The 25059-nt window shown below is 44.7% G+C and overlaps 1 protein-coding gene across 2 annotated transcripts in view; it reads right to left on the reverse strand.

Annotated features, from left to right (window-relative positions):
* The window catches only part of hip1 (huntingtin interacting protein 1), a 40163-nt gene extending 15828 nt beyond the window's left edge, over nucleotides 1-24335 (reverse strand). Inside the window, exons 1-14 of one of the 2 annotated variants that reach the window (XM_084466934.1) lie at nucleotides 24065-24335; nucleotides 10658-10721; nucleotides 9910-10052; nucleotides 9667-9723; nucleotides 8050-8130; nucleotides 7237-7313; nucleotides 6314-6375; nucleotides 4874-5014; nucleotides 4314-4371; nucleotides 3818-3893; nucleotides 3257-3400; nucleotides 2060-2157; nucleotides 1852-1924; nucleotides 1534-1717 (exon numbers count right to left, since the gene is read on the reverse strand). In XM_084466934.1, coding sequence (XP_084323060.1) covers nucleotides 1534-1717; nucleotides 1852-1924; nucleotides 2060-2157; nucleotides 3257-3400; nucleotides 3818-3893; nucleotides 4314-4371; nucleotides 4874-5014; nucleotides 6314-6375; nucleotides 7237-7313; nucleotides 8050-8130; nucleotides 9667-9723; nucleotides 9910-10052; nucleotides 10658-10721; nucleotides 24065-24181 — 1375 coding nt within the window. In that variant the 5' untranslated portion in view covers nucleotides 24182-24335. Of the gene's footprint in view, nucleotides 1-1533; nucleotides 1718-1851; nucleotides 1925-2059; nucleotides 2158-3256; nucleotides 3401-3817; nucleotides 3894-4313; nucleotides 4372-4873; nucleotides 5015-6313; nucleotides 6376-7236; nucleotides 7314-8049; nucleotides 8131-9666; nucleotides 9724-9909; nucleotides 10053-10657; nucleotides 10722-18637; nucleotides 19111-24064 lie in introns of those variants that run through there. The other variant, XM_084466935.1, reaches the window with a different exon arrangement.
* Nucleotides 24336-25059: the final 724 nt, after the last annotated feature.

The raw sequence follows: 25059 nt of genomic DNA on the forward strand, positions 1-25059 counted from the left end.
AGGATCTGAAACGGTATAAATAACTTTGTCAACTGTATGACGACTCACTCTGCTAGAGACGAGTCTAATGTAATGCATGCATTAAACCTAGGTTAATTGTCTACAAGTATTGTGTGCTTTTTTGCATTTAGAAATCTCATCTGTCCTAGATGCAATATCTGTTAAAGGAAATTGCCACGACAATTCCCTTAACAAGAATACTTGCTTTGAGTGCCCTTAGCTGCAAGTCAGCTACCGAGCTGGCTAGCATTCAAGGGTTGATTTTAAGGGAAAAACAGCACTCTCCCTCGCTCCCATAAGTATTGTGACACCCTACCCCTTTGCGGGAACGCACAAAATATAGGGTTAGGGCTCAAATCTAGGGGATGGGAGAAAATTGGGAAAGGGCCAAAGGATGGTGGGGATCGAACCCTGAACCTTTCGACTTGGGAGTTAGGGTTAGTAACCTTTCCCCCCATGTGTACTGTCAATGTAAAATGCACTTATTTTCCCTGACTAAAAATATAACATTCTTATGACCTCTTGAAAGACCCCCTTAACTCAAACTAAACCCCTTAATTTAACGACACGGATCATTTTCTGGTGAATAATATACAGCATATCATATTTCCACAGCCATCCAGTAAACGGGACATGCAGACATCCAGACATGCAGAACTGGCTGGCTTGGATAGGGGCTTGCAAATTCCCTGAATTCCCTGAATCCCGAAATCCCCTGGCCAGGGGGAACCCTGTAAATAACATCAAGGGAGTCAAGTCTCCTCCTGAAGATACTTTTAATTAGGCACGTAACGAATTAACATCGTGAAAAAGCGTGAAATAACCAAGTAAAATCAGTTAGAGTAATCCGTTACAAAGCAAATGTATATGTTTTTGTAGAAGTAGAAGGCACCAGTGATAAAGACAGATGGATGCAAGGTAATGTTGCACCTCACGTAGCCTAGTGTAGGCAAGCTTATGCTCCATCCTTTCACCAAAGTATCCTATGTAGAGGATTCATTTCTAATGGAGTTTCACTCTTTAATCCAAGTGTAAAATAGAGTGGCACAATCCGCGAACGAGGGGGATTATGATAAATGGGTGTGTCTCGATTTTTTGAGGTTGTTTCCATGTTGGATATCTAAAAGAGATACAACTGCATAAAGTACATTATCAGAAGCAACATATTCATGTGCCGCAGCGCAAGCAAACATTGAATTGTATTGACTTCATATAACAGATGACGATAATTATAGGTCTATGAATGTAGTTTACCACTATAGATGCAAAAAAAGGTGTGTGCAAGAAACATAAATAGGTTTCCTGCATGTACAGGGTTAGGGTTAGTGACCATGGTGATATGAAAAAGATACCCGATTGTGATTGGTTAAACACATTTATTAGCAGGCTAGAGCTGTTAAAAAAACAGCAAAAACGGTATCTGCATCGTATGTGTACAGTCCCATTCAGTGCCACTATTTATTGAACCTTTTTATTGACGTGGGTAAAATCCTCCCTGAAGGAACAACGGCGTTCCGTGTGAAGGGGCCTTACTCTCGATCTCGGTGAGGCTGCGTTGCTCCTTCTCCGTGTCCTCCTTGACACGCCGCAAGTCGTCCAGCTCCGCCCGCAGGAACTCACTCTCCCCCGACGCCTGCATCCTCAGGTGACTCTGCTCCGCCAGCTCCGCCTCCAGCTCATTGACACGCCCCCGCAGCGCCTGGCACAGACGGCCACTCTGGACGGACGGAGGGACGGAGGGAGGGAAGAAGTGAGGGATGACGGGGGAAAGGGAGAGGGTTGTGAGTTGACTGACGAAACCAAAATAAATATTTGGAGAAAGGACGTTTTTAGTTTTTTTATAACCTTTACCTCCAGTCTAAAAGACTCCAGCTCATCCTTAAGGGCTTGGATCTCCCTGGTCAGCTGATCAATCAGACGGTCTCTGACAAGCACACGCACACACACACACACACACACACACACACACACACACCATTAAAAGAATGAAACAGAATGGAGAGTATATTGTGACCCCCGGCACACTAATCCCATCACATCACTTGTCGACCAGCCTTACTTCTCGTCCTTGCGCAGGCCGTTCTGGCTGTTGAAGTTGAAGGGGTCTGTAGCGGCCGAGGTGCCAAACAGGTCATCAAACTTGGTTTCCACGGCAGCCTACCAATAACAAAAATATATTAAGGCGTTCAGGACATCTACAAATAAGTACATGAACCAACAAGTGGAATAAAAGGGTTTCAACTTGAATTTACGTTGAATTAAAATGTGCACTGAATGATTCCTGACCACCAGAGGGTATGAAGTGAACTCCAATGCTATTCCTCTAAGCAAACCTCAGCTGCACTACAAGAAGGGCTTATAAGGCTGCAGTGGATCAACGTTTTATCTTTGTGTCCACATATCTACCGCACATCAATACCACTACTTCATTTGATGTTGGCTTCTACTACTCACTCGCTTATTTATCTGACTACATAGTTTAAAGTGGAAATGAAACACTAGATGTAGTTTGCATCATTTATAAGATCATTTCGCACTCTATAGCTCCTAGAAGGTTAAATACTGTCATAGAAACTGGATTAAAGATAATAAGTATTCAAAGCTACGTTTTTCAAACAAGTGTAGCGCCATCTTTTCCCTCGCGCAGTGTGACGTCACAAGGTCAGTTGGCTTGAGTCCTACAGAAGTTCATTAGTGAACAACAACCGACTCAATGGAAAAAACGAAGAACCCCAAACTAAAATGCCATGCATGAGGGTTCAACTTTGTGTTACCCCTGGACGCAGCAATGAACTGTACGCAGTCAAAAATGCGGTCGGCTTTTCAGTGCAGTGACCACATGATCAGGTGGTGTGGCCAACCCCCTGCCGCACCTAGAGGAACCGATGGCTCCGCCTGCTCCATTGTGCAAACATGAGTTAAGGTCATCTTTCTCTGCTCACCGGTTTGAATTCATAACACACTGTTTGTTTCCTCCAAATATCTTACGGCCCCGTCTTGGGCCGTATCTACTCTGAATGTGAGAGGTTGTAGGTAGCGTGACCGCCGCCTTCCTGGGCTGACTTTCCAACTCACCCACCTCATGACGTGGAGAATACGTGTTTCCTGTAAATCACAGGTGCGTGATCTTTCCTGTTCTTTTCTTCAGACTCTCTCGCTAAATGTCAAATTTGACCTAGGGCCCCTTTAACCCCTGAGGAGATGAGCAGTAGTAGCGAGTAGTAGTGGCAGTGTAGTGAGGTGTTGCGGTGCTGACCGGCTGTGAGGGCACTTCCGTGTCCACCAGGTCCTCCGTCTCCACCACGTGTTCGGACTCTGGGGAGGAGGACTCGGCTGGGATCACCACCACCGGGCTGATGTGCTCCGAGAGCGCTGACGCACGCAGGAAGTTGGGAGGGTTCTGGCGGGGAGAGAGACAGGAAGCAGACCCGCTAACCTTTAGTAAGGTAACCTTTAGTAACAATAGCAGTGAGAAATACTCAGGCTTTACAAATATCTTGTTATTGTATTACATGTAATTACATGATGAGATAAATACTTTAATGTATTATGCTGGTTTGGAGGGAGAAGTTTGAAAAACTTTGATCAATCAAACACCAATACATATCATGAACAACATTTTCTACATTTTCATAATGACTGATAAAAAAAGATGAATGAAAAATAATTATGTACAGAAATAGTCTGTAGAAATGAAGAATGAAAAGGTCAACTAAAGGTCAACAGCCCCCCGGGGACCTCTCCCAGGGGTTAAGCCTCTCCAACAGCTGGACGGAGGGGGTGAAGACAGAGAACAATGTGACAGATGTTATCTCACCTCCGGTAGCTGTGGGATCTGGATGAGCTTCTTGAAGTACTGCAGGTTACTGGAGCGGTAGAACAGACTCTTTAACCTAGAGAGGATAATAATAACAATATCAATATGTACCATACCTCACTTGATAAATGTATTATACATTTATTATTGAAATGTTTTGATTTCGTATTCTATTCTATTCGTATTTTCGTATTGTTTTGTATTAATACCACATTTTCATAAAGCAATTATAAGATTTGATGAGTCTTTTTTTCCCTTTGAATGTATTACTTGTTTATTAATAAAATGTTATATTATCAATAAAAAAATTCAATTGATACACAATATCTGAGCGCTAATTTAGGGGAAATACGGAAGAAAAAAAAGAGTAAGGTGAAGGTATTAAATCTGCTGGGCCGTGGACAGGAGAATTCATTATAGCAGGGTGACAGAGTTTGAGTCGGGCGGAGAGGGCGATGGACGCCCCCGTCAGTGTGTGTCTGCTGGGGTAACTCACTTCTTGAACTGCTCCTGGAAACGGTCTCTGTGGCCCTGGAGTGTGTCTGCCGGCAGGCCTACACACACACACACACACACACACACACACACACACACACACACACACACACACACACACACACACACACACACACACACACACACACACACACACACACACACACACACACACATTAGTTGTAAGAACCACAGATTCCTTTTGAGAACTTGGGTTGCATATCTAGTGTGTGCCTAAAATATCTAAAACCTCAGGATGTGTGTCAGTGTGCATGTCGACAAGCAGTCAAGCGTCTCCTTAGGACACGTGCGGCATGCCTGCATGACTCTCATTAAACGGGGAACTAAAGAGCTCCTGGGGAGCTGAAGAGGCTGGGGAGAGAGAGAGAGCTGTGATTCAACAAATCGACTGAAAAAGAAATGAGCGGATGTTTCCAATCACACACGCGTGTGCGCCGAATACACTGGCGCTTTTCGACATGCAACATAAGATTCTTCCTGCCAGGCTTCTTGCCCCACAGGCAGTACTAGGGTTTGTCCAGCAGGGAGAGCGCCGCTTACAGGAGTGCAGTTTGAAGAGCAGCTTGACGGTGTAGTCGTACAGGTGGCTGCAGTCCAGGATGACCTGGATCAGAGGAGCCAGCCGGCACTGGCCCGCCGCTGTCACTGACACGGACCGGGACATGTCCAAGGAGCTGAACACTACACACACACACACACAAACACACACACACACACACGCACATATGCATGAGGGCAAAGGATACATGTACAGTTTAGAAGGGCACAGTGGCCCTCATTGACCAGAAAAAGCCAAGGCAGAGTGTGAAGCCAAACCCAGAGGGCGTCAGCACCCTGAACATTAACAGGGTTGTCTGCCTCCTCCGCCCCTACCCCCCCCCCCCCCCCCCCATCACCAACTCTTTAATCATTACACCACTTATTTGCCCTCTCTCTCCATCACAGTACCAGGCTTTCTACACACACAGTGAGGTGTGGTTTCCTAGCACACACACACACACACACACACACACACGAAGAAGCGAGGAAAGAAGAAGCAGGTCTTCAGCCTTTTGTGAGACTTACTGCCACTAGCTTCAGTTAAGACTACCCTAATATTATGCCAATACATATGATTTACTGTCCTACTAACACATCAATGTGCTGCAATTTATCTGACTGTTTTTTTTGTTATGTCCTGCGTCATGGGTGGAAGTTAGAGAATACTGTCAATCCTCCAGTGGTTAGAAATGTATTCATGCAACTTAACAAACAAGTTGAGCTTTATTTAATTTCACTAAAACAATATAATAAATTAATATTTGTTTCCAGCGTGTGATCCCATTTCCAGGCTGTTTTGTGTATAAACTCAGTTTGTTTTGAGTTTGTTCATGGCGATTATCTTGAGGACCTGGTGTCACCAATAAAAATGGAAATAACTACCATATGTGCCCAGTCGTATCCTGGTGACCTGAATACCACCTCTTAGCATACCACAGTGTACTAAGAGGACGCTCGTGTAGACATCTCTACTCATGCTCTTGGGTGTGGGTGTCTTTTTATACACGGAACGTGTTCCTCTTTTCCTCTGAAAGAGTGATCACATCTCTTTTGGGAGTGCCCTGTGAAAGTACAGCTTGTGTGTGTGTCTGTCTGTATCTGTCTGTCTGCATGTGAGGCGGTGTGTGTGTGAGAGAGAGACATTGAGTCCCCGATTATTTGGGTGTATCTTTTTAGGGAGTCTTTAGAAAGACAGTGTGTGTGTGTGTGTGTGTGTGTGTGTGTGTGTGTGTGTGTGTGTGTGTGTGTGTGTGTGTGTGTGTGCACATGCAGCGTGTGTGTGTGTGTGTTTCGTTATAATCATCTTTTCATTAGGTCATTCCCTACATAGGCCTCGCGCACAGAGGGGGGGGTGGGGGGTGGGTGGGCGGGCGCACAGAGGGGGGGGTGGGGGGTGGGTGGGCGGGCTCACAAGGAGGCGCCGAGCAGAGCATAACTTACCGCCAAGGAAGAGGTTAAGCTCCAGCTCCAGGTAGTCAAACATCTCCACTGTCAGCTGGAAGCTGGGGGAGACGATGGAGGGCATAGCGTTACGAGGAGAAGAGGGTGTAACACAGCCACAACTAAAATAAGGATCACATCATGTTTCCGATCATTTCCTACGCCCACTTCCCCCATCACAATGACGAAACACTGAAAAAGTCCCTTCGACGGCTCCCAGGCTAAGAATGCTTCTGAACAAGCGGCTAAGAATAGGAAGGTTGGGTCTGGATCCGTCGTACGGTCGCGTGACTGGAAACCCCAGTTTAAAAGCAAGTTCACTCAGACAAAGATGCAGGTCAGTCTTTGTCTGACATATATATATATATCAATATATCTATAGTAGGCTTAAGCAAACACATGGGTGACTATAGCAATGGTCATCTATGTAGACGGCATATACAGCAAGAACAGGACACTGGTTTGCTGTACTTGTTTGTGAAAGAGCAAGACACTTTCACAGACAAAGAACAAATACTGAAACTTGACCAAATCCAAATCCAAAACAAGCAGCATGCACGGCCCTTTTCCAAGACACAATAACACTGCCAGAGGTCTGAACTTTGCTCACCTTAATGGATGAAATTAAACCATGGTGTAAACTGAGCTTTTCCATGATCCCAAGTACATGTCAATGCAAATCAACTTATGGTCATAAACTGATTTCTGTGAGTAATCAAACTACAGTACACATGTAAACACGCTGTTATGATTGCAGGCCCTAGAACAGTAGAGCATTTGATATTCAATTTAACTAGACTGCGGCAATAACAACAAAGAACAATTTGACTTGGGTAAGAGTTGGGTTGGAGCTTGGCCATCATTGCAGCCACAGGCTATAACTGAGATCAAAACAAGAAACAAAATGAAAAAAACCAACTCACAAGTTGTTAACGTCATTCTCTCCCGCCTCATCGAGTTGTCTGTTGGACATCTGCAGGTTGCCTGGGAAACGGGGGTTCTGGAAGAAACAACAGTTTCGGTTTTTTCTGCTCAACCAAATAAAGTAATCTGTAATTACATCGGTTTGGGAACACAGGTGCAACCGGGTGCAATACAAAAACAAAACATAAAATTATATGTTTAAATGAGGGCCGTTTATTAAAATGTGCTTTTTGGTCAAGCCACATTTGTAGTTGTGCACATTTTAGTTTGCAGTGTTTGTCTCTCTGTGCTGCGGTAGTTGTCAAGATGACATCTAAAGGGCAGTAGCCTGGAAACTAAACACACACTGTTTGTGGAGCAGGCAAAGTGATGAGTTCAATAAACAATGGCATGTGGACTAAAGGGTTCGGCTGTCCGGCACATCAAACTGTAATCCTCTTTGACACATCATGACTAAATCAAATGGGTGGCCTCAGACAACACAAAAGGCACAACGCAACACACACCGCAACACACACCGCCTATCGACGGCAAATGATGGGTAGATTAACAAATAACCACAAAATCCTGTGACAACACCAACAGCTAAGCCCTCAGCTGTCTTATAAAAAAAGCTGCATTACACAAACTAAAAGAGGCCATTAGTGTTAAAGTGAAAAGGTTCTCTACAAGCAACACCCCCCATCAGCCACCCCCCCCCCCCCCCCCCCCCCCCCGCCCCAAAGACACATGATGCCACTGAAAGGAGGGGTGGGGCGGGGGATAAAAAGTGCCAGGGGGAGGCAGACTCATCGTGGGTTCAGCTGACTCACTTTGATGTGAAACTCCATTTTGGTGATGAGCAGTTTGAGGTAGACGCTGCACAGCTTCCCATAGCCTTCGCTGAGGTGACCCTGGGGGGGTGAGAAAAACAGGGTGGAGAGAGAGAGAGCGGGAGAGAGAGATAAGAAGTGAGACATGATCAAAATGGGGATGAGCAGGAGGGGGGGAAATCTGTATTTGCTTTTGCGGAGGTTCGGGAGTTCTCCGGGCAGGATGTACAAAGGGGTTGTGGGAATAAGTAACGCAGAATGCTGAGGAATGTGTTTTCTGATACGTTGGCTGAGCACCACCGGATGCCAACTTGCAAGAAGTGTGCGAGGAGTCAAAACAATTGTAAACGATACGCTACATGTATTGCAGCGCAGAGTCAATAGCTGTTCAAACAGCCTTGGTCAAGTTAGGGTCAGGTACAGTTTATACCAGGAGTGCAAACTCAGCCCTGGGCCTGAGCTTCTGAGAATGCATACAAAGTGGAAGGGTGAAGCAATGGGGCCAGGGGCTCTTCAGTTCCCCTTAAGTCAGATGTGTCAGATGTGTTGGTGGCATTCCAACAGGAAGGATAAGGACGTAACCACCGGTTACAGGGACTCTACTTCCTGTGTGGTTCTTTCTCATCAGCAAAAAAGGAAGTAAAAGTTTTTTCCCCCGTTTTACCTTTAAGTTCCAGGTATATAAAAACATAAAAAGAATAATCAAACTAAGTTCACATGGTGCTTATGCTTTAACTCAGCCACAGTATCCACAGCAAGTCTTGTTTTTAGAGTCCTTAAAGGACTCATTATCATGCTTTTTCGACTTTTCCCTTTGCTTTAGACTGTTATATGCCATATGTATACACGTTTTACGTTTGCTCAGCTAGAAAAATCTTCAGGAGGAGGGGCCTTAAAGCGACATGATACAAAACAGAACGTTTTTGAAAGATGCTGAAATTGGTTTTGCAGAAATTAACTGTGTGAGAATAAAAAGAATAATAATAATTATTAACCCTAAAAATGAATGCTTAGGGATCTTTAATGCGAGGATCTGGAACCATTACCCTGTGTACTCGCTTGATATAAGTCACTAGTAGTCTATCACATTCCGAGGCAGGATGTAAAACCTTTGCTGAAGCCTAGGGAAAAACGGAGCAACTTTTTACTGTTGCAAAGAACCCTTTACATATACATCCTATTAAACCTACTTTTGTTTTTCTTCTCAATTCCTTCAACTCAGGGCGTCCAGGGTATTTGGCCAAAGACATGAGGCATTAATGGCAGAAAAACGGGTGTTCTTAAACGCAAAACACAGCGAGCAAAAGCTAGCTTGGTTCCCATTGATAACAATGACAGAAAGCAACCCCTAGGTTCTTGAGGTGTGATAACTGTGATCGGCCCCTTTGCTTAACTCCATGAAGAAAGCGTGCTGATACCTGTGGAGACTTAAGCCCTGACGAGCCTCACTACCATTCATGGACGTGCTCCTGGTCACATTATAAGCTTACAAGAAGCCCACAAAAGTAGCCACTCCTCTAAGAAAAAGAGTGGAAATACCTTAGGTAACTAGATGCATGCTTAAAAAAAATGGCATTGCTGAGCAGTGATTGCTCAGCAACATTTTGATGTTCTTACCCACATCCTGCTCATGTCTGTCAAATCAGCCTTGTTCCTCATGGAGTCCTTGATCACCTACAGGGGATGGAGAGAACGTTACAAGACCACTCAGAGAATAGAGTGGGATTCATGAAAACAGGAAGAGCGGCCACAAATCTGCACACTTGGCTTCAACATAAGATCCTCGTCTGAATGTAACATAGAGCCTGTGTTCCCACAGAGGAGTCCTGTGGGGATGAGGAAGACTCTTCCTGTACGTACGTTTGGGTGTCCGTCGCGCAGGATCTTGTGGAAGACGTGGCAGAACTTCCAGCAGAGGACGGCGTTGCTGGACAGCGGCAGGCGGTTGACCGCCGCCCAGAAGGTGTGGGCTCCCCTCTCATGGTGCGTTCCCAGGATGCACGGTGAAGAAGGGGGGGGGGGGGCAGTCAAGGATCATGAAACACTCATGGGGGGGGGGGGGGGGGGACAGCAAGGATTATAACATCGCTCTGATTGGATGGACTGTACTGCATCTCTAACCCTTCTCCATTTCAGGACTTGATGAGTTTTATAATGACCAATCACAACCCTTTGATGAGGTATTTAGTTAGGTCATAATGTGTGTGTGTGGACATCTTGTACGTGCATGTGTGACGGTTGAATCTTTATTTTATATAAACAGTCTCTCTCTCTCTCTGGCTCTCTCATATACAGTATGACTAAATGAGCTCCAAGGTGTAGCCACGCACTGCAGCTAATGTTTGTTGTTTTACCCTCACACCATCTCAAACCCTGCGGCCTCAGAGCGCCGATTGACGCCTCCTTCACCGCACTGGAATTAAGTTTTAACACACACTGCACACACACGCTCTTTCCTGGCCAGTACAAGATGAGCACTGTACATCACAGACACACACAATAATAAAAACACACACACACACACACACACACACACACACACACAATAATAAAACCACATGCACAATATCACACAGACATGCAAGCAAGCACACAACAAAAAGGATATTCCTGGCATGCTTCTCTTTGACGGCGACCTCCTGTGTGTTGATGGCTTTATTGATGCTGACAGCCTGTAATAGAAAAGACAAAGTCATATTAATGCAACTAAAGAATTAGGAAAACGTTGTTAACACTAAAGCATTTCCCAGGAAACCTCACACATGTCAGTCAGACGTTAGTTATGTTCTCTCTGCCCAGCCTATATAAAGTGATTGTGCTTTCTTTGCACAAGTGAGTGCAAATAAAGAGAATCTTGTTCACATTGTTTCGCATTCAATCCAACGACAAAAGGGTTTGAATGCGTCTGCTGGCAGCATTAGGTAGTAGGTGCAGACTTTGTATGGTGTAAAGGGGCATTGTTCTATGTATGCTATTCCCTTGCTAAGTAACCCTGCCACCTCCAGGCTCATCGGTCCCTTGGCAGCAAAGACACACACACGCCGTCATGTGATGCAGAGAGTGAGCGGTCAGATGGCTTCTAAAAACCTGATAGCAATTAACAGTTGGTGACATGAACTTAAGCCAACATCGAAACTTGGAAAAATTATAAATGCATGCGGTTCATCAACCAACGTCTCAGCCTCCTAACCAACCAGGTCATCAACCCTTCTCTAATGGGAGGAGAAGTTATAGTGATCACTTTGGACCAGGGATGAGTGAGCCAGATTCAGCAGGGACCTGGAAACTTGGTATTCCAGACAGCAGTCTGGAAGAGGCCTGGGCTCCTCGCTGATTTGGCTCTGAGGTGTTTGACCAAATGCAAAACAGGTTGTAGTGAATGTCGCTCACACGAGAGATTGCACATTCACTCACACACATACTGTACATATGGACCTATACTTGCATATCGGCAAACAATGCACTTTCACAGAAGAGCTAAAGAACATTGCTGATATGAAATGACATGCTGTGCAGCTCATTGTCTAGGGGAAACCAAGGTTATTTCCTAATTGAACCATGGTATCCTGTGAGGCTGTACTACATAAAGCATAATGTGAGGCTCCTAAGCATTCTGTTTGTGTGTGCACATTTAGCTCCTTAACCATGCCTATTCAGTGGGCCTCATCAAATGTGATAAAAAGGAGACCAAAGAGGGCCATAAAAGATACCCAAGTAAAGTCTACTCCTAAAATTAACAACCTCATTTTCTTCTGCAACTCCCCACAGAATTCATAGGAGCGCACTGTGTATTCTATGGTGGCGCACTGTGTATTCTACTATTGCTTTAGAAATAGTAAAACACTATGAACTTGAGAGCCAAATCAGGATCTGCACTACCCTGCAGCCAACCACTGCCAAGGGAGAAATGGTTAGAAAACTACAAATGGCAACAAGGTAAAAGACTGCACATCACCCAGATGACATGACTGGTGCAGGTTGAGGTCAGAAGACCACGACAGCAGGTCTCTTTTATACGATTCCACTTCCCCCAAACGTCCTGAGACGGCTCCACGCAACCTGCAAACTATGTGAGACTAGGCCCTAAATCACAGTGGTTTTTTTTTACAGTTGAAAGGAGAAGAAGAGATGAGCTTTAAAGTGTGAAGCCTAGTTTGAGTTTGGCATTACATCATATACATTTGGATGTAGGGCTCGGTCACATGTAAATTGATATCAGACAAGATATCGGTTGGCGGGATATTGGCTTGTGTCAATTCGTAGCCTCAATTCTTTTGCTTAGTTGATTTTGCTTAGTTTCTACGGTTGCAAAAAGTTAAAGTGAAATAAAGTTTTCTTGAAATAAAACAAGGAATGAATGTCTCTCCATTTGTTAATATTTGCTCCCAATAACTAGATAATGTAATATAAATGATTTAAAATAGACTGACAAGTGATTATTCTATAACTAAAAAGGCCCTCATTTGGCCCGGCTCTACAATGTGATGAAGAGGATGGAGGTAGAAGCTGTGATAGTGAGGTAAGGTTTAATCGTACATATTAACCCGCTCCACATGCCTCTGGAAGAATGCAGTCCTCCCACGTACGGCCCATGTCAATGGCTTTGGTTTTAATAGCGACGGGCCCACAATAGAAGACCATTTCATGTTTAATAACGGGGTGACGTTTGCAGGTGACGTTTTCAGATCTACAATAAGATAACACTTTATTAATCCCAGGGAAAGGAAATTGGAAATAAAGGAACGAACATAGTGAGAGATTGCCACTATGTGTATGTAACACTATGTGTCCATGAAGCCTCACATAACCAGCTTCAGTTCACCGTGCTGCCTCAGTAGGACTTCAGTCAGCCCATCAAAGCGGATCGAATTGAGTTATCAGGTTATGCTTACACTGCTATAGGCTCCTCGAAGCATGATGTAATCCTTGGGGCATGGCTTTAGGTGGAGTACATCATAGCATGGCTAGCATCCCGAGGCACACACCCCAAAAATGGGAATGGGTGTGGGAACAGTTTAGAGGATACTGAGAACAACACACATTAGAAACTACCTAGTTCTGTCAAGCCCTCACAGCTGTGCTTCCTCCAAAGCACAAAGTACAAACAGTAGAAGAAGACCTGGCATGTGAACCTTTATTTAACGTGTCTCTGTCTGCATCGTGGTTTTCAATTTAAATCCCGTTGACAGGAAGGCATGACCAGAACATGTTTAAATGATGACTGCTGACATTAAACATGCATGAGGTGGACTACATTCCGGAAAACAAGCAGGACACCTGTTCTAGTTACATCGAGGGGCACAAAACCCTGGGCCCCCAATGTTCCCCTGCCCTTTTTATACACGTTGTCACTCCAAACACTACACAGCCAACTTTAGCTTATGAGGAGGTGAATGAAGAGGTGAAACAAAACGACCAATAGGAGGTCTGAGCCAAGTAGCGACATGGTTCAAATGAATGAACTAATAAAGAATATAATGAAATTACTGCGTGGTACTGGTACAGACATGGCGTGGTACAGACATTTTACATGACGGCTTATCGGTCGGTCCAAGCAGCGGTCCGTACACTCAGAGCATCCACTACAAACTCGCCTTACTAGACAACGATTTTCATTTCCAGTGATGTTAATGTGTCTGTCCACTTGGGTTTAAGGTGACGTGAGAAAACAGGTTCTCATCAAACATATCGGACCAACACAAACGGGAGGATTGATGGACTCCCGAGTGGGAGGCGGTTCCCACACAGGCACCCAATTAGCCCACAGTACAACTTTGTGCTTTGTGGGCCCGGGACGGGGAAGGAGAGTGCCAGCTGCCCCAGGACTCTTGGCTACGGGCTGGGTCCGCTCACTGGCCTCCGTCAATGGCCCATTAGTTCCCACCCCGACCCACTTCCACAGGGCCCCGCGGACAAGACTCCATGATGCCCGCCTCAGGGGAGGAAGACTCAGGGAAACGGCTTCTGCGCCAAGGGACTCCAACAAGTGGATGGGGTTAATTCGGACAGAGACTTGTGTCATGGCGCACGCACAAACACACAAAGATAAATGATGGCATCCGTCTCTGCTCCCGCCTCCTACCCGGAACATCGGACCCGATATTCAGCACTGAGCCAAGGAAAAGCAAGTTCCATCTTGTTATTCAATCAAAATCATCTTCATATTTACCCCCCCTCACACACTCACACACCAGCACCTTTGCCGTGTGCAGTAATCTCTCCGGGCTCGGACCTCCTCTTTTCAAAGTGGCTTTTGACAGACAGTGCCCGGGAGCTCGCCTGAGCTGGCCCCAGTACGCCCCCACTTTGCTCTTCCACTAGAAAGCAGGACATTGATATGCTGACGGTGGCCCGACTGTGTCCACCACCACCACCACCAGGGCCCCGCAGCATATCCTGCCTGCTACATTAAAAACAGCCGCCCCCTCATCCCTGCTTGATTCCCCCCCCGACCGTCCCCTTGTCTTTCGCGTGGCCCTGCTGACCGATATACGTGGGAACGGGTGACGTGATTCCAGATGACGGGTCAGGGTAGGGCTACAATGCAAGTAGCACAGCACCATGACCAACAACAACAATAACTATAATAATAAGTATCCGCAAAATGTTAGATTTCTAATAAAATTAGAATTAGAATCCAATTTATACCAAGTAAAGACATGTGACCAAATCGTGAAAGACCTGTGTCGTTCCATTGTTTCAGCAATACAGGTTTGTGGAGAGAAGCAGATCAAGAACGCGAGCAGAATAAATTAGGAAAGCCTTGGTCCCCTCTTGGGCTTCGTTCTGCTCCTGGTTTCAGCATGGAGGGACACAAAACCGGTATCCTTAAATGACCTCGATGACGGTTGCTCTAGAGCAGGAGCCCGATGCGCTGTCGGGATACGACACCACCACCATAGTGACTCCGTCCTGACAATGACAAGGAAGCTGAGCCTGGGGCTGCAGCTTTGTAATTTTTTTTTTGTTGTTTTGTTCATTTGCACAATTTTGCGTCTGACCGTGATGGAGAACGGAGATGCTTTATTTGTTAATTACCAGGAACATTGCATTGCCGCGACTGCGTCTGTCATTTAAATGCTGCCACTCCTTATGGTATTGCACACAGCACGGTGTATCTGGACTATGGAGGGAGACGGCAAGGAGGCGAGCAGAGGTGAAGGCCTCCATGTAGATGGAGCCCATAAATCAAATTGGCCTGGGTGCTTCATCTCAGCCCTGTGTGGCTGCATTATACTGCCCACCAACAGCTACGCAAGTAAACATACGTAGGAATGAAAACAGGAAACATGTGTGCCTGCCTGAGAGTGGCTCTGGGAGGGGGACTGTATGTTCTGGAGGGGTGCGACGGGTGTGCATGAAGCCCTGGAGGTGGAGGTATAGAAGGAGGAACTAGGGAATGGTAGGGGGTGGGGAAGGGATTGGGGTGGAAGCTCAAGGCACTCAGTCATGCTTCCTGTTCTGGCACACCCTGTTCTGCCCATTTCCTGCCTCCAGAGAAGTACCAGTTTGAGCACCACCACCCCCGCCATACCCCTCCCTTTGGTCACTCTATCTATATATATATATATATATATATATATATATATATATATATGGAGAAGATTGACAGTACAAGTGTCAATCTGCACTGTCAATCTGCTCCAGGTATATTTTAAACATAGATTTGGAAAACCAATAAATACTGGCATTTCTCAGGTTGTAGCGCACTGGTTATTTCCAAGCCCGACGTCGGCCAATTCAAAAGGTCAGGTTTGTGGAAAGTGTTCGGTAGACGACCCACAAGCGACATTTGCACATCTGACGTAGGCATCCGCTCTCATTGAGCCATCACTCGACAGCCTCCTTAAAAACTAAATACTGGCTGTCTGTAGGCACAAAAAGAGAATATTTTTCCCTGTATACTTGAATGCACACATTTACAGAGGAAAGGGCCAAAGAAAGACAGAACCTGTTAATCTCGACAATCATAAACGTTGTGTGCGCACAGTGGAAAACTGAGCCCGACTAAAACTGATGTGTTGATATGTGATAGGTTGATTGGCCTTCTTCTATCGCCTTCGGTGGGCATCCACCATGCATCATTGCCTTGGTAACCAACATCCGTCCTTTAGCACCCAACCATCGGTGCTAAAACTAAAGAGATAAAAATACATTTACTAATGTCCTCGGATGTCAAAGTGAATCTTGTTGACGTCAGACCGTAACCGGGAGATGGGTTCCATACATAGAGCTTCTTATTACCCTGTCGATAACAATGTGCTTCTGGTGATGCAGCAGAACCCTGTGGGATCAAGTTGTCTCCGCTGAGACCATTAACAGCAACTAAAAAAACAATAAACATGGCGCTTCCAGCCACACAGTCAGGGACCTTAGTGTAGTCTGTCGGCTTTTGTTTCTCTGTGCCGGGTTGGAGGGCAGCAGGTGGCTCAGACACGCATACATAGGCAAGCACGTACGCACACATTACACTCTGTGTCTCTGCGTGCACGTGTGCAAGTACAGTATGTGTGTGTCTGTGTAATTGTAAATGTGTGTGTGTGTGTGTGTGTGTGTGTGTGTGTGTGTGTGTGTGTGTGTGTGTGTGTGTGTGTGTGTGTGTGTGTGTGTGTGTGTGTATGTGTGTGTGTGTGTGCAGCATCTACTATGAGGGCCAGGCTGGAGCATCATAAAACGTTTTGGACTCACGCCCTGCAGGCTTTTACGAGTGTCTTCCCTGACAAGTGCCGCCTTCTGCCGCCACCTCGCCCCCCGGTGCTCGATCTAGCGGCTGACAGCCGTGAGGCCTAGCGGAGAACAAGGAAGCCCTGAGCTACACGGCACAAAAGGAGCGTCGGTGGGGCTGAACTGCTCACTTCAGGCCACACATCATTCACCAAAACACCGGCTGGAAACCCAGCAAGGTGAAAGGAGGTGGGTGACAGTGCACGTGTGTGTGTGTGTGTGTGTGTGTGTGTGTGTGTGTGTGTGTGTGTGTGTGTGTGTGTGTGTGTGTGTGTGTGTGTGTGTGTGTGTGTGTGTGTGTGTGTGAGCCTTCTCAGAAATATGACTAGGCCGGCTGATCACAGAAAAGAGTATCAGAGCAGAGTGGTAAAATAATCAAGTATGAACTTAAAAAGACCTGCACAGTGTGGGTCACAATTTCCTGGGTTTTACAAATTTCACGGGCAGGGGAATACTGATAGTCGTGTTTTTACCCCTGGGAAATATTTTATTTTAAATCTTTCTTCAGAGGCTTGTGTATCAGTCTGGATCAGAGCGTTGCATCTGTCTGCTGCACTGTGTTTTCATACCACTGTGCCTTCATGCATGCCAAATAACCAAAGCACAGCGCCTGGGAATGCAAGCAGGCAGACGGTTCCTTGCAGTTTGATAAACAGTCAAATCGGCTTCTGCGGTCAGGAACTTTTCTAATACCAACAAGTACTGCAACACAAACAAGATTTGTTCACACAAAGAACTTAATCAGGGCAATAATGTTTCCAAAAAATATATAAATACGGTATAACCGTTAATACTGAACAATTGGATTTAATTTTCTATTTGTACTGACTCCTTTCTAACTTGAGCAGCAGAATAGTGACTGAAACAATTTCCAGTAATGAATAAAGTTATCTGAATCAGAAGTAAACCAACCCAAGATTGATTGTGACCGTGTCTGCCCTTCAGTAGGCCTACTTGGTAGTTTCTGTCAGTCAGCCCCAGACAAGTCTCTTGGTACCTTCCTAGGATAAGGATTATTCAGAAGGAAGACTACGGGAGATGTTCTTATCACCAGCCCTCCCCCCACCCACTCCTGCTAGTCGTGCTAAAAGTATACACACTCATCCACGTTGGCCATGAAAGGCCAGTCTTGTTGCTCTGGCTCATGTGCACCTGCTCCATTACATGTTGGCCAGGCTAACCTATGTGTGCCTGTCCTTCCTGTTGGCCTATACTCACATAGATAAATAAAAGAAAATCACAAATTTATAGATAACACAAAACACATGCATTTTTTATGTGTAGGATATTGTTATAGAATATCTATCCATTAAACTAATATATATTTTATTAACCAACATGAAATAACAAGGTGTAACAAATACATTATTAGGCTACAATGTTATGTGTAATCATCAACCTATGTCCATCTGACCCAAGCATCGAATTTAACACAGGCCCACTCGCAAGCTTAGGTCACCTATGTCGACAAAGAAAACTCTCCAAATTCCAGTCTTGTCAATTTGGACTATTTTTCAGCTACATACGTTGTGAAACCGTTCATTGGCATTCCTGTCACATTCTAGCTGTGTGTGCTTTGCACTGACGAAAGCCACATTTGCATTGCCCTGCAATAAAAGCTTCGTAAATAAAATAAAAACATAGAGGTGAACCGGACCCTTTGCAATTCGGTTGATATATGACGAAACTTCCAAAACCATTCACCATAGAGCAAACTGACTTGTATTCAAAACAATCCCAGAAGCCACATTAGTTTGCCAACCACACACCCGCTCACTAACACAGCTAACGCAGATCTGTTGCGCCGTATATCCCGATGTTTCGCGTTCAATACAGAATAGAGTTTTCTTTCAGAAGCGCTTACCATTTTACTGAGATCCATGGTCGTCCCAACACGACTGCCCTGTGAGACTGGAGACGGAATTTGTTGGCTTTCTCTACAAAATAATTAGTAACGGGAAGCGACCCAAGCAAGTAAACAAACGCATTGGGAGCAAGGGGTGGAGAGGTGGGGTGGGCCGTTAGCTCAACATGTGTCCCGTTTTGGTATTAAATGTTCTGCAAATCCTTGCTTCCGTATCCCGTTGTAATGTTTTCCTCCCCGGTCCGGATTGTTCGTCTGACTATTTGAAGCGACCAGCTTCCGACCGCCTATTCGCGGAGCAGCAGGACTGTCTGGGAAACGACACAACCCCTCGTCGTTGCACAAATACGCGAGAGCAATCCCCAGTGATAATACTTGAACATTGCAATGCAATCCCAGTTAAGCGACCACGAAAAAAAAACTATTAACCCTTCATAGCGGGACGCCCGAGACAAGTTGGCCACCTTTATTTTGCAAATAGCGCGCTCTATTTTAGACAATGGCCCGGAGCCCGCAGAGAGGGACGGCTTACACCCCTAAACCCCCCACTGAACCCCTGCTACACACACTTCCTCTGGGATTGCTTTATATTGCCCGATAACCCATAGTAGATCCTGAGGCAATGTGACGGTGTAAAATAGCCGAATAACAATACAACTATTTTGACTATAACGTGGCTATAACTATTTTACCAGATGTCGCCCTATCCTTGTTTTTGCTTATTTACGTTACATGACATGTATTTGCTGACGCGTTGTCCAAAGTTAGTTACAATAAGTGCAATAAACAATGAAGATAAAGTGCAAGGATCGATTCGAGTAGGCCTAAATATAATTAATCAAATCAGCAATTTACAATTGGGATGTTCTAGTCCTACTTCATTTTAGACGCAATTATTAGATCGTCGTGGAAAAAAGTAAACGATTAGGTTTAGCTTTTGGTTGTATCAGAAGGTTAAAAATTAAAGTATCCACGATTTCCATCATGATGGGGACATATTTTGGTAGACAATGCCCCCGTCTGGTTTCTCAGAGTAGAGTCAAACAGAGATTATCTGTCTGTTAATCAGAAAACCCAATCTGATTTAGGTCACGTAGCCTTCAAATAAACAATATCAATGATCTACAAAATCAGTCATCCTATTTAATCATTGACCAATATGCTTTAAATATGAACTTCAATTTATCTAGTTATAGGGTACTGGAAGGCCTATAAACTGTCACAAGTTATTAAGTCCTCCCTTAAATACAATTTATATTTACAAATGTTTGGCATGAAACACAAAAGAAGAGAAAACGCTGCTTGAGCTGGCCAAATCTTGCCAAATCACCTATTAAACTTATGACACATATGACACATATTACAAGGTGCACAACAACAAAAATAGTAGCAGTCTTTTAAACATACCTCAATATTTTTCCTTAAAGAAGAGTTCTGCCAAATTAATGGACATTACCATTTATGGTATGTCAGGTATGAGTGGCTTTACTTAATTTTCTATACCATTATCCCCCTCTGGAACACAAAATAAAATGGTCTGTCTGTCTTAAGACAATGGTTGCTCTTTTCCACAACGCCTTTTCTCTTCCTGGTACGGCGTGGGGTTTTGGCCAATGGAAGCTCTGCAGAGACAGCGCTTAGCACATACAGTGGTCCTAGTCTGTTGCAGATTTTTTTCTACAACTGTAGCTTACTCATTTGTGATCGTACTGGTAGCTTCAATGCAATTTGATGTCCTAACAGAGAAACACTCCCTGTGCTCATACTGATTCAAACTCTAAGGATGTGGCTGGTGATATTTTGAAAGATATAATTATGAAGTTACTTTGAACAAAAGTATTTTTGCATTTTCATTCATGTGCCATCAAACTCCATCATCCCTCATTTCTGGTCTGGGATTAATAAAGTACATGAAGTCCACGTTGGAGCCAATGTCAGGTTGTCTATGGATACATTCCACTAATAATAAACTTCCTGTCTTTGTGACTTAGTTAAAACGGCCACCTTCACGTGGCACTATTGAATAGTATGAGGTATATCCGGACATTTATTCGCATAACTAAACAAGTATAGGCTGATAAACCTGCGGTCTGCAGTCTGATGAGTGCAGACCCAAAAAGTATATTACAGCTGAGCCAAACCACCAAGTTCACACTTTCAAAATAGTTTGAGTCCCTCGTGGCTGTATGTCATTCAAACCTCATTGTTCAATGTCAACATCAAAGTTATTGCCAATGTGTTCCACTAACCGACCTGTCAGTCATGGCCAGGACTATTATACTATGAACGGCCGGTGCACTGGGGCCACAATTCACCCCTGCCATTTCTGCTGCCTCAGTGCTTTCACCGGCCTCCCTCTGGCGCTCGAATGCTCGCTTCTGTCAGTGTGTATTTGTGTGTGTGTTTGTCCCAATGACAAAGGTAACTACTCTAAAACGTATGGCACCTTAAACAGGGTGAGAATGATGTGATTAAATTAGTGATAAAGAGGTAAGTGTGTAACAACATCAAGAAAATTGAGCTGAAAGTAAAGACGAAGCTACGAGACACAGGGTCATGGGAACAATACTGCATTTGAGTGGGAATCTGGAGGAAAGGAACAATGTTTGTCTCTGCCCTGCTGTGACCTTCCTGAGTGGAGCCCACGATCCATGGCTTTGCTCCGCCTCCCCAGCATTCCACTGCTGCCGGTGGGGCACCGCACTGTACAGTCGAGGAACCAGCACCAGTAGGAGGAGGATTACAGTTAATTACTTCAGACATATCTTCTTTTATAGATCCCTCCCTGACACACCAACAGCACCAACATGCACATCAAACCACGAAAGGACGCAATGTGGTGGGAGTGTGAAGGAAGTAATAATATTTGAAAAACTTGATTATCAGAAAATATCATTCTTCAGTGTCACCCAGTGTCGCACACTAGATGAAGCTGGGAACCACCCAGCTGCTCCTCAGCTGGGTGGTTCCCCCCCTTCCCCCAGAACCTATCCACAGCTGCTTATTATGGTTTTTGGATTGGTTAAGAGATTACTACCATCACAGTCTTTCATTATGGTTGCCACTTGTGGGTCTCATACAACTCTCCGTCGCTGCCTTCTGCAATCCAGGAAAGGAGCAGTAGACAGACTGGGACATAACGGAGCCCTAAGCATATATGCCTATTTTAGATGCCTGTGTGTGTGTGTGTGTGTGTGTGTGTGTGTGTGTGTGTGTGTGTGTGTGTGTGTGTGTGTGTGTGTGTGTGTGTGTGTTGTTGACAGCATATTACTGAAAGGCTCAGTTATTGGAAATAGAACTGAACATACAATCAAAACATACCATGTCTACCAGAAAGAAAAAGAAGCATGTCCGAGATTCATTTAAATAAAAATAAAAACATGTAATTAACAGCAGCGGGCTTTGTGCGTTACTTGCTACCCTGGTCTATTCTTTTATAAACTCATGGAAACATTAGGACAGGGAGGATTTTGGACACCTTGTTTTTTCACACTATGACTTATATTAAGATACTGCAAATGTTGCTAGTGTATGCAATAAACATGGAGAGAGACACCGCTCGAATATATCTAAATATAGAGGAATAAATGTTTAATGCTCATGGTGAAAGATGAGGACTCTCATACAGTGTTTTGCCTTGGTCATTGGACGAATGAACAATGAAGCAAATAAAACCTTTACTACTACTCTACTACACCGTGACAACAAACTGTTGCTCCGTCAGATGAGTGAAACGAAAAGCCCACCAAAGAGCCAGACAGAGATAAGTCAGGAGCATATCATTTAACTGCTGTTGTTGACTGCTGAGGCAGCCATCTGTACGTACGAGCCCATTGCACAGTGGGCCTCCTACGGTGGAGGTGAAAGCCAGTCAGTGCCACCAGCTTTAGAGCACAACGGTTCACATGAGATTATCTCTCTTCTTGATCCCTGAGGCAGAGAGCACACTCGTTGATATCTGAATGCAGTCCCTGTCTGCAGTCCCAGTCCAACGTGGATGAGTGTGTGTGTATACAGTCTCTTTACAGGAATCAATATGATCATTAACAAATAAATAAAAGGCAAGGCAAGAGGATTAACCAAATATTCTCAGCAAAAAGTTGTGGATCACTAATACCTGCACCAAAAGGTCATGCCAGAACTCGTTGAAACTCGTCTTACGGCCTACTATGTTAACCACGCAAGGAAATATTAGCTAGAATGGATTATCAATTGCTTTATAAACTTGGCCTCAGCCCCATTAGTTTTATGACCTTGGCTGTGAGAAACATTGTGAAGTCAAATCAGAACCAAGCCTTATTCCTCATCTATTAAAGCATTTCCTTCTGATTACCAAACAAGAGCAGCCCATTACAGCTATACATTTTCAAATACAGAATGTGGAGGAGTCAACTGAATTGCTGCCTGTCTGCCATTGAAACTGTAAACGTGGCTGTCCAGCAGAGTCTGGCCGTGACCTATAGTGACCACGCATGTTTGTCCCAGTACACATAAACCCGTGAATGGATCCCTTACAGCCTTTAATCCATGTTGCAACTGTCATGTTTGGGTGTAGGACGTGTGTGTATACTTAACCAATCCGAAGATAGCCCAAAGGCCTACATCTATAAGTCAGCACTTTGTCAAGGTGAATGTAGCAGTAAATTAATCTGGTATTTAATAGAGGAATGCTGGTGGAAGACCTTACTGCCAGCCCTTGCTAGAAAATGTTGCTAAATGTTGCTATAATTTGACCTACTTTTCCAGCTTCCTATTGCCTGTCCTGGGAGGGGAGGGGAGCCCACCAAGCAGACATGCAGCGAAAAGGGTCCAGAGCACAATGGCAGTCTACATGCCAACTGGCATAGTTCTTAGCTCAAACTGTGGAATTAAAACGCTTTTGATATTTTTTTTCCACGATGAGTGCTATTCTAACTAGACATTTAATGGATAATAATAAACAGGGACAATTCATTCACTTTCCGCCCCGCCGTCGGTCCCAATGCAGGATGAACTTGCTAGGACTTCGACAAAACCCGAACGCATAACCAATCAAAACATTGATCATAGTAGTCAGTATCCTTGTAGTGGGGCTAAAAGGCTTTTGGAAGCAGATTGTCACACAGAGCTTCCCTCACTATTTTCTGCTGTTGTCTGGATTACAGTTGACAGGGAAACAGCCCAGTTATCTCAATTCAAAAGGCCTGAAACAGAATTGATTATCTTCCTCAGACGCAATATCCAAGAGCATAATATTTCGGGACGATGGCGTTTATAGTAGGCTACGACGGCACGTATCCCACCTGTTATGCATGTGGAACTTGATTGCCATATCGTTCTAAATTAACGAAACCACTGGGAGCAATAACGGCGACGACTTCAACGATAACAGACGCTATGCAAACATTGCCTAAACGTGTTGTGTATATGTGTGTGCGTTGAGCATACCTGGCCTCGCTCAAAGTTCTCCTTCTCAAGTTCCAGGCTGTTGGCGCCGCCGCTGCGTCGGATCACTTTGGGAATAGCGTTCGGTACTTGCTGCATAGAGTTTTTCACTCGATCCATTGTTGTCTGGTGTAAAGTAACAAAAATGCAATAAACGTCTCAATCAATGAACTGTTTAAACTACATTTTAATGCGCGCTGACTGCGTGCTGAGATTGTTCGATATGTCCACGAGATCTGGCCTCTGCCCAACGCCCCAGTCATGTCACTCACTATCTTGAAGCGATCTACCCATCTACCCGTGATTTGTTAAGTTATCCTATAGCAGAACCATCCCAGGAAGAGCTGTTTTCAGAATAATGTACCCCCTCGGCACTAGTCAACTAACATTCTCCCGGAAACAAGCGCAACATTTCGCAAACTGGGGACTTTTACTTTGAAAGGTTAATGTCTGGTAGTTCCTAAGCAGATGGTATGAAAGTGAGCTTTATAGCGCTACACCAGATTTGATCCACCGTTTTAAACACACGTGTGGCATGTATTATTATTATTTATTTTATTTAATTTTTACAGAAAATGACTAAAAACACAGCATGCACACACTCCAGTTACTTAGAGAGTCCTCCATACACATCTTCCAAATGCAATTGCGCGCCGTTATTGGGCTATTTACAAGCTGCAGGGCGCTGATTGTACTACAGCGCATAGTAACTGTTACAAACTCCTCCCCATTGCTGTCAGCCACTGGTTGGAATTCCAGCATTACCCACCCAGCTCAACTTAGTATTTTGTCTAGAATTTCCCAAGAGTCAAACAAGATTGAAGAAACACATATTTAACACATTAATACATTTGAATGTAAAGTCCTTTACGCACGCACCCCCACTCCACACACGCAAACACGCGCACACACACACACACACACACACACACACACACACACACACACACACACACACACACACACACACACACACACACACACACACACACACACAC

The sequence above is a fragment of the Micromesistius poutassou genome (genome assembly GCF_964030765.1).
Source record: "Micromesistius poutassou genome assembly, chromosome: 4".
NCBI classification, from domain to species: domain Eukaryota; kingdom Metazoa; phylum Chordata; class Actinopteri; order Gadiformes; family Gadidae; genus Micromesistius; species Micromesistius poutassou.